We start from the raw sequence: 10,086 nt of genomic DNA, 5'->3' as shown, positions 1-10,086 counted from the left end.
ACTCAGCTTTCCATCCTTCCGAGGTTGGTAAAATGAGGACCCAGATTTTTTGGGGGGCAAGATGCTGACTCTATAAACCGCTTAGAGAGGGTCTGTAAAAGCCTTATGAAGCGGTATATAAGTCTAAGTGATATTGCAACTAGGCAGCTGCAGGAATAATTAAACATGCACAATGCATGTTTCCCCACTGCTGTACCCCTTGCAGGGGTCCTCACCATCCAGAACGACAACTTTATATATATAGATATAGTTATATATATAGATATATTTATGTAAAACATTCTCAGCAAAGGTATATGCAATAACATTAGTACAAACCGATTTTTAAGTATTTACAATGTGTTTTGCGGAGACCTGTTTGTTGAAAGAGAATCCACTGGTGCATTTTTGAGACCCAAAAGTCTTTTTAACCAGCACAAGACAACCACTTTTTACGAAGTCATTTTGGAAGGTCATGACTGGCTGGGGAATTCTGGGAGTTGAAGTCCACAAGTCTTAAAATGGCCAAGGCTGGACACCTCTGGCTTAGACTTAATCCCAAAGACAAAGAGGTATCAATATTCAAGGATTTTCTTCTTACTTTTGGGTGTCAGAGAGGCAGCGTTGGGAGAAAAAAGGATCAGTGAACACACTAAGGCAGAAGGGGGAGTCATTTTGATCCAGAAGGCAACCTTAAAAAGTTGACAGGGAGAAGAAAACACATTTTGGCAGTGAGTAAAACACCTTGCTTTGGTTGAATGCCGAGGTAGCCACGGTTAAAAATCAAACCCATGTTAGTTGGATTGGGGCACCTTGTGAAAGCTTCCCCTCCCCTAACTTGAGTGCCACTTTACCCTGGGAATTTAAAACTGTTGAAAAGAAACGAAATACACCAATGTCTTCTCAACTTCCTTTAAAAAAAAAAGAGAGAAAGCAAACGACCAAGTATGTTGGATATTCTAAGGCAGATTAATACAGAAGATCAACAAACCCGGTCCTACATTTTTGTAGGTAATAAAATACCTCTCCGTTCAAAATTAAGACTATGAATTTGGAGGGTGAAAAAAGTCATGTCTAAAAAATAGACCATGTTTTGGGAAGGAAAAAAAGACACGTTCCCCATCACAGCAAATCCTATGATCCTTGTATACTTTGGGGGTATCCAAACATGGTGACTTTTAAGACCTGTGGACTTCAACTCCCAGAATTCCCCAGCCAGCCATTGCATGGCTGGCTGGCAAATTCTGGGAATTGAAGTCCACAAGTCTTAAAAGTCGCCATGGTGAAATACACCAGCTGTAGATCAGAGGCGGCCATAGCTGCTGTGGGAATGGCTAGGAGTTGCTTGCTTGCTTATAAGTTAGAAAAGATGGCAACTCCCATGCTTACCCGAACAGTAAATTAGAGAATTGTGGATTTAAGTGCACTCCATTCCCTCCGCCCCTCTTTTTCTTCAATGGACAAGCGTTTTCACAAGTGGGATTTTCGAAAAGGTGAGATGAGGCATAAGGTCAGAGTCTCCTCCATTTTTAGCTGGCTAAAAATTACGGAGCTTCATTTGAAAACCGCTGTACGGTTTAGCTTTCCCAAGACCTAAAATGCCCATCCAAAATTTAGAACTCCCAAGATTTGGGAGTTTCTCTTTTGGGCATCTTGTCGTATCCCAAGTTCCCTTCCACTTACAAAATAATTCAAAACACATTCAATGCCTTTCCCTTTATGTTCTTGCTACTACTAAGTCTTTCGACCGTGCTGTATTTTTCTGCAGGGGGGGGGGGGGAATAAATCTTCAATTACCTACCCCGTGAAAGGAAATTAAATATTTTGCCACACTGCACTTTCGGTTAACACTGATACGGCTGTCATCAGTAGTGGAAAGCATAAATTGCAAACCCTGTAAAAAGTTCACTACGTCATTACAATTAACACCATTTGGCCTACCAACCTATTTACATTTTAAATTAAAAACAAAAAAAAGGACTTTAAAAAAGAAAGTAATCAAAATACATCTTTGCCAAAAGAAAAAAACAAAAGAAAACCACCAACCAACAACAACAAAAAATAGAGAGAAAAATAATTAGACTGCAGAATTCTACAAACGAAAGAAGAACAGTAGAAAAAAAAAATTCGGTCCCGGGAACCAGATCGAAAAGTCAGAAAGTTTGGCTTTTTGTTGTGTTGTTGTTCTTATTGTTGTACATTGTCGTTGTCTGTTGTTGCTTAGCAACCCGCAGAGATGCTCGGCATGTGGAATCAGGCCTGCCAAAGGGCATCGAAATCTGCCTAAAGGAGCCGAGAGCGATTAGACGGGGTGCAGACGTTTGCTTGTGACGCTACGTTGGTGTAATACGGTTAGTAGAAGAGGCAGCTCTGCAACCTTGAACGCGTCCTGTGAGTGATTCCCCGGAGATTTTAATCGAAGCGATTTTTCACCTGCCAAAGATTGAAGAGATGCTCTCCTTGCCCCCCCCTCCCCCCCAGAGATAGAGAGAGACTTGTGGCGTTGGCATCGGTCGCTTCTGGAGTGGAAGGCGGCAGATTGGCAGTTATATAAACCGGGGTTTGACTTTGGCAACGACACACACAAAAAAAAGAGTTTGTTTGTTTGTTTTTAAAAAGAAACAAAAACCAACCACGGGCCACTGCGCCCGCGTGCCTGTAAATGGTTTAGAAAGGCGTAAAAAAAGGGACACGTTCCCACACACATCGGCGATCGCCCCTTGGAGGGGAAAGGTTTTTTTGCTGCCCTCTCCTCTCGCCGCCGGGTCAAATCCAAGTGTCTCTGCTGTTTTCATATCACAAAGGAGGACTTGTGTCTAAAGTCGCCCTGCAACAAAAGACACAGCACAGGCTTGTTAAGATTGGGGGGGGGGGGAGAGGTGTTGCGTTGTTGCGTACCTCCAGGGGTGGGGCTGCTGGAGAACCTCTAGCTAAGACTCTGTGAAGTTTGAAGAACCCCCAAATCCCACTCATGGCTGGCCCCGCCCCACTCTGCTCCTCCCACAAGTCCCCACGCGGCCCATTTTGGAGGCAGGTAAATGCAGGGCGTGCGCGGAAGCTTGGGGAGGGCAAAAAAAATGGACCTACTGGAAATTCGCAAAGGCCAGAAACGGGGTCATTTCCGGCTTCCAGAGGGCCTCAGGAGCTCGAAAACACAATTTGGAAATCAAATCCAAAGTCCTACCCAACAAAATGGCAATATCTGGGCTCTAGCCTGGTTCTTTTATCTATTTTTCTTGGGATGGGCAGGAGAAGACAGTCATTGTCTGTTGGTCTAAGAAGACCCCCTTACCTCCTCATCTGTGTGAATATAGTTCACGCCATCTGGCTTCGTTGGAGTCTTGTAGCTGGGAAGAGAAGGCAATGTTTAATTGGACCACATCAGTGAAACACAACACCTCTATCTCCCCTTTTGTAGGAGGAGGACAGGCAGAGCCAAGAGGGGGTGGAGTCAAGGGAGTTTTTCCTTGAAGATGTTTTGCTTCTCATCCAAGAAGCTTCTTTAGCTGTGACAGGATGGAGGGGAATATAAGGATTTAGACTCCTTGCAGACAGCTAGTCATTTGCATCCTTTGAGAGACTCGTTGAGGCCACTTGGAGGTTTGTCTGTGTCCTCAAAGTCACCTGAGTGGTGCAAATGGGTGTGGAAGGACTGTTGTAGGCTGGAGATAGATGATGTTGCATCCCTCCCCCTCTCTTGAAAGAGGGCAACTTCGTCATAGATGGCCTCTTTGATAAACCTCCAGGTGGCCTCAAGAACCCTCTAAAAGGATGCAAAGGACCAGCTGTCTGCAAGGAGTCTAAATCCTTCCATTCCCCACCATCCTGCCAGAGCTGAGGAAGCTTCTTGAATGAGAAGCGAAACGTCTTCAAAATAAAACCAGAAAGTCCAGTTGCCTCTTGAAAAACCACCTTTGGCTACCACCTTTGGCTTGGATGATGGAGAATATCCATCGACTTCTGTTACAAAGACAATCCAAAAGGGAATTCCTTACAATTTCATTTTTTCCCAAGAGAAGATGGAGGATCACAGAGAATCACTATCTTCAAAGCCTGAGTCAGCTGAATAATTTAAAAAAAGAACGGCTATCGGTCTTCACTGGCATTGGCATGCTTTTCCTCTTCCTGATGTCTTATTTCCTGTTAGGGCTAATTTTGAAGCCATCTGTTGCTTTGGATTTGGTACTTAAGACTGGTCTAACAGGCAAGTCTCATTTCCTTTCATCCAACATAGAGATCCAAGGAAAGAGGAGATTTGAGGATCCAGGTTGCTTATCCAATGCCAGTAAATTCAAATCGATTGATTGATTGAACCTGCCCTAACACTGCTAAAGTGACATGGTCAAGATTTTTTCTTGGCTCTCTATCATCCTCCCTAACCTGGCTTCATTTGTTCATTCATTCATTCATTTGCAAGGGACAATATTTAAATCTATCTCCACATTGCTAAAGTGACATAAAAACCTTGGTCAAGTTTTTTTCTTGGCTCTCTATCATCCTCCCTAAACCGGCTTGCTTCTTTTTTTCTTTTTTTCTTTCTTTCTTTCTTTCTTTCTTTCTTTCTTTCTTTCTTTCTTTCTTTCTTTCTTTCTTTCTTCTCTTTCTTTCTTTCTTTCTTTCTTCCTTCCTTCCTTCCTTCCTTCCTTCCTCCCTTCCTTCTTTTTCTTTTCTATTATCTTCCTACCTTCTTTTTTTGCAAGGGCCAACATTTAACCCTGACATTGCTAAAGTGACATAAAAACCAGGGATGAAATTCAGCAGGTTCTGACAGGTTCTGGAGAACCAGTAGCGGAAATTTTGAGTAGTTCGGAGAACTGGTGAATGCCATCTCGTGCTGGCCCCAGAGTGGGGAGAGAATGGGGATTTTGCAGCATCCTTCCCCTGCCATGCCCACCAATCACAAAACCAGTAGTAAAAAAAAAATGAATTTCACCGCTGATAAAAACCCTGGCCAAGAATCGTTCTCGGTTTTTCTATTCTCCTTCCTAAACTGTCTACAGAAATGCAGGATTAATGACATTCAATCTTGTTTCTTTTGGCACATTTCCAGACTGAATTTCTTTCTCTAAGTTGCATTTCTAGTCATTTCCGTACAGCACCCAGTGCTTTTCTACCAAAGGAGGATGAAAAAAGGGAAAATAAAACTTGTTCAGGAAGGGAAGATTCTGAGCAACGTAGCCAACAGTTTTGGAGTGCTTCTGTTCATAACATGATTTGCCCCTGGCCATGTTTCTTCTTCTTTTTGTCCCCTTTTCCTTCTTATTATGAGTAGCACAAAAGAAATATTATACCCTGCGCACGTATTTCCTTTTTGTTCATAAGCCCAGCGCTCGACAATTAAGTTGTACCTGTTTCCGTTTTGTTTGTTGTGGACAAAGAAACCGTTTCTGTAGGCACAGCAGATCCCCACTGTAGTCAGGGACAGAACAGCCAGGACCACCAATACTCCGATCACGATTCCAACAATATTGAGGTCATCTGCAGAAGGAAAAGGAGCATCAGTTGACCTGTTCCCATTTCCTAAGTGCCCTACTCTAGAGTATTCTGGCTTCAGGGTCCCCTCTACCCAGCGAAGCATCTATCGCCAGTAGAAAGTCTCAGCTACCCAAAGTCATTGGATAAGAGATGGGTGAGAAAGGAAAGAAGGGAAGGGAAGGAAAAAAGACAGAGGGAGGGAGGGAAGGAGGAAAGAAAGGAAGAAAGGGAGGGAGAAAGGAAAAGAAAAGTAGGTAGATAGGTAGGAAGGAAAGCAGGCAGGCAGGCAGGAAGATGAAAGAAAGGAAAAGAAAGAAAAAAGAGAAAGAAGAAAGGAGGGAGAGGGAGAGAAGAAAGTAGGAAAGAGAGAAAGAAAGAAGGCAGTTAGGAAAGGGGAGGGAGGGAAGGTGGAAAGAGAGAGAAAAAGAAACAAGCAAAGAAAGGAAGGAATGAAGAAAAAGAAAAGTAGGTAGGTAGGAAGGAAAGGAGGCAGGCAGGAAAGAAAGAAGACAAAAGAAAGAAAAGAAAGAGAAAAGAGAAAGAAGAAAGGAAGGAAAGAAAGGGGAGGATGGGAGGGAAGATGGAAAGAGAGAGAAAGAATGAAGTAAGGAAGGAAAGGAAAATAAGAAAGAACGAAAGAACAAGAAGAAAGAAAAAGAAAGAAAGAAAGAAAGAAAGAAAGAAAAAGAAAAGAAAGGCTGTTTACTATTTGGTTTGTTCAGCAATTCCTTGATTGAGTTATTGTTTACTTAATTGTTGGTCTGATGTTAAACTTGGGAGTATGCTCCTCTGGGTGCTGACTATTGTGGGGAGGTGTTTTGGTGTTCCCCTTGTGTTCCCTTTGTGGCTTCTTCATGGTCCCTTTTGCAAAGGATGCGTAGGTATTGTTTACGTCCATGTGTTTATTGATGGCTAATTTGTCAGAGTACCAGGCCTCTGGAAATTCCCTAGCATTTTTGGACTTGGCTTGGTCTACGGTGGTCAGTTTCCTAATTGCAACTATGGCTAAGTCTGTCCCTAGGTTGTGAAGCGAAGGAGTTTTCATCGTGTCTTCTGACTGCTGGCTGGTGGTTGTGGATCCATTCTGCCAGTCTTCTGCCTGTTTGCTGAAGTTTTGTCTTACGTAGAGGTGAGGCTGAGATAAGGGAGGAGGAGAGTTGAAATGAAGGCAACTGCGGCAAGGCAGGAGAGAAGGCTGGAGGTCCTTGCCTAATGACCCCAACCATGGCTATCAAAGCCTGTTGTTGCTTAGTCACACAAGGTTTTGCTTTGGGACTGCTTCCGCGGTGGGTTCCTACTGGTGTGGGTAGGTAGTAACTCGGCCGGACATGCGCACGAACCGGTTCTATGCTCGGCCATCTTCCGCAGAAAAATCTTCCTTGGAAAAAATGTAGTTTTCCCCCTTTTCTAAGGAAAAGGTGCATGCACAGGCCTTTTAAGGTGCAAATGCACTTGCGCGTGGAGGATGTGCCTGGCATGCGCACGAGCGAAGCCGAACCGGTAGTAATGCCGGCAGGAACCCCACCCCCCTGGGTTCCGAAGCCAATTCACGTCGTACGGCGAGGACCACAGGGGGAGCTGAATCTAACCCCGCCCACCTTCTGCCCTGCTACTCACAAACTTCCATCTCTATCCCTTCACACCAGGCTTCTCCCACAACGTTCATGGCTCTGCAGCTGTAGCGCCCCGTGTCTCCTTTCTGGACTTCTTCGAAGGCCTGTGCGGAGGAGAATCAGGGTGAGTGCCTCCTGCGCTCGGGGGAAATTTCAAGTCCCTAAAGCAGACCCACCTCCCCCCCCCCCCACCTGCAGGAAACCCGTGCCGTTCTGGATCACGGCTTGGGAAGGAAGCGTCCGTGTTTTGCATGTTTGCAAGCTTCCTGCCATTACAAAAGGGGAAAGAAAGGAAGGAAGGGAGGACGGAAGGAAGGAAGGGAACGAAACAGCCCTGCTTGTAGAAAAAGAAACGAAGGAAAGGAGTCTAAATTTCTTTCTTTCTTCTTCTTTTATTGCCGATGCTAGGTTTCCATATGTTTCCTACCAAGGCAGCCGTCTCTTCTTCCTTCCCTGCCTTGTTTTAAAATTCCCTGCTGAATCGAAAGACTATTAAAATTGGGCTTTTGATTCACTGGGCAAAATCATAGATATAAGCCAGTCCTGGACATAATATTCTTCCCCCTGAGGAATTGCAAAGTCCTTTTATCCCGGAGGGGGTCTTTCTCCCCTCCCCATTCGGATTGGTTAGAAACTTAAATAAAAGCTATAACCCATCATAACAGTTTTTATCAACAGAGGGGAATGTTGGTAGCTCAGGGTTGAAATGAGGCGTCCTCTCGGGGGTTGGTTGTTTCTGGCCGACATTTCACCGCCTGACTAGGTAACATCATCTCGTGCTAGAAGGGAGTGTGGGTGTGGAGTGGAGGAGGAGGAGGAGGAGTTGTGGAGGAAGAGGACAAAGAGAAGGAAGACGAGAAGGACAATGACGACCGTGGGATCCTTCGGGCTCTCTTGTTTTCTTGCTGACGTTTCATGACCCAACTAGGTTACATCATCAGTGCAAGGAGGAGATGGGTTTGCTGTCTTTTTATATACTAGTGGTTTGCCCTTTTTATATACTAGTAGTCGGAGGGTTCATGGTAGATCCTTGGTTAGGCAGGGCAAGTATATAAACAGAGAGCAAGCCCCACTCCCTTCTAGCACGGATGAGGCTACCTAGTCGGACAGCGAAACATTTCAGGAATGCAAGACAAGAGCAAAGCTCAGAGACCACCAAAGACCCCACAATCCTCCTCTTCCTCCTCCTCCTCTCCACTCACTTCCCACCTCCTTCTAGCACTGATGACACTACCAACTCTGGTAATGAAACAGCTGCAAGAAAACAACCAAATTCAGGGAACACCAAGGACCCCACAGTCATTCTCCTCCTCCTCCTCCTCCTCCTCTCCACATACCCCACTTTCTAGCGCTGATGACACTATCTAGTTGGGCAATGAAATGTCTGCAAGAAAACAATAAAGCTCAGGGTACACCAAGGACCCTACAGCCATTCTCCTCCTCCTCTTTGTCCTCCTCTTCTTCCTCCTCCTCCTCCTCCTCACACTGATGATATTACCTAGTTTGAGTAATATAACGTCTGCAAGAAAACAAGCAAGCTCAGAGAGCACCAAGGACCCCATAATTCTCCTCCTCCTCCTCCTCTCCACATAACCCACTCCTTTCTAGCGCTGATGACACTATCTAGTTGGGCAATGAAACGTCTGCAAGAAAACAATAAAGCTCAGAGAGAACCAAGGACCCCATATTAACAAAAACTAATTACAAACAAACCATGTATACCCTCCACCCTGGATAGGAGAAAGCCCAGCTGAATGATAAAAGTCACTTCTTCCAAACCCTTCTCCAAGCAAGGACATCCCCCCCCACCCCCCCGTGTTTCTCTTTGTCTTCACCCCAGACTTACCAACATGCCAGTTTTGGGGTTCACCGTAAAGGAAGAATTCTGGAACTTGGTGCTGGCTTTGGAATCGAGGGGCAACGTCTCATCGTTACGGTACCAGCTGTAGGTGGGCTCGGGAAAGCCTTCCTTTTCTTGGCAGTAGAGGGTGGCTGGCTTTCCCACGGGGACAGAAGGGGGTCCCCGACATTTGGGGGCCACCGGTTTCACTGCGGGGAAAATGGCGGGAGAAGATAAGGGGCATCAGACTGAACGCAGGTTTAGTGTTTCTGGGTGTGGAACCGAGAGGATTACAGGCAGTCCTCGCTTAATGTCCGGTCACGTAGTGACCGTTGGGAGTTACGACAGAGACAAAAATGACCTCTGCACAAAAGGTCATAAAAACGGGTCCAGTCGTGTTGATGCTTCATGTTCTGACCCAGCTCCCCAAGCATGACACACCTTCTGAAGTGAACTCAAAAGATTCCTTTAATTAGGAATGCCGGCAGCCCCGGCAAAAAGTTTCTGTCACTGCAGGCTAAGAAGTCCGTCTGTCTGGGAGATGAATAAGTTGTCTGCCACATCTATTCATCTCCACCCCCTGCCTTTTATCCCCAGAGGCTTCACTAGCAGCGGTGGCTCTTCCGTCCCAAGGACCGGCCCATAGATTTCCACTGCTCTCCTCTCCTCTGCCTGCTGCGCATCTGTGTGTCAGGCACTGGGCCCAACTGTTCCTCCTCTTCCTCATCAGCCACCTCCAGACCTGGGGGCTGTTGGCTCTCCATCTGAGGGCTGACGGACAGCCCAGGCTCCGCCTCTGTCTCTCTCTCCCTGCTAGCTCCACTCCCTCTTCCCCCTCGCAGCTCTCAGGCTGCCTTGAAGCTGACCCTGAGTCCCATGCCCCCTCCTCCTCCTCCTCCTCCTCTGATTTGTCTGCTGGAGGGCCTGGCAGCCGACAGGCCACAACACCTCAACTTATGACTATGATGACGTAGGACAGAAATTCTAGGCGCATTTGCAGTCATAACTCAAGGACCGCTGCACTTCTGAGCCAGCTTTGGAAAAGGGCGTTTGGGGAAAAGTCAGAAAACCAACAGGATCAATAAATACATGCTGCGGAATATGTAGAAGGAGATTTGCATCTTTCATTTCTCGGGAGCTCCATCAAAGCTGCGAATCTCACACTGAGCAATGAACTAG

At 45.9% G+C, this 10,086-nt stretch overlaps 1 protein-coding gene across 1 annotated transcript in view; it reads right to left on the bottom strand.

Annotated features, from left to right (window-relative positions):
• Positions 1 to 245: 245 nt before the first annotated feature.
• JAM3 (junctional adhesion molecule 3) overlaps positions 246 to 10,086 on the bottom strand; it is a 34,077-nt gene continuing 24,236 nt past the window's right edge. The window contains exons 5-9 of the mRNA XM_081961356.1: positions 8,914 to 9,116; positions 7,072 to 7,171; positions 5,328 to 5,457; positions 3,272 to 3,326; positions 246 to 2,806 (exon numbers count right to left, since the gene is read on the bottom strand). Of these exons, the coding sequence (XP_081817482.1) occupies positions 2,771 to 2,806; positions 3,272 to 3,326; positions 5,328 to 5,457; positions 7,072 to 7,171; positions 8,914 to 9,116 (524 nt within the window). The 3' untranslated portion in view covers positions 246 to 2,770. The remainder of the gene's footprint in view (positions 2,807 to 3,271; positions 3,327 to 5,327; positions 5,458 to 7,071; positions 7,172 to 8,913; positions 9,117 to 10,086) is intronic.

This window comes from Natrix helvetica, assembly GCF_964273705.1.
Source record: "Natrix helvetica genome assembly, chromosome: 8".
Lineage (NCBI taxonomy): Eukaryota > Metazoa > Chordata > Lepidosauria > Squamata > Natricidae > Natrix > Natrix helvetica.
The sequence above is the reverse complement of the archived record's forward strand: the minus strand, read 5'-3'. Positions and strand labels throughout refer to the sequence as shown.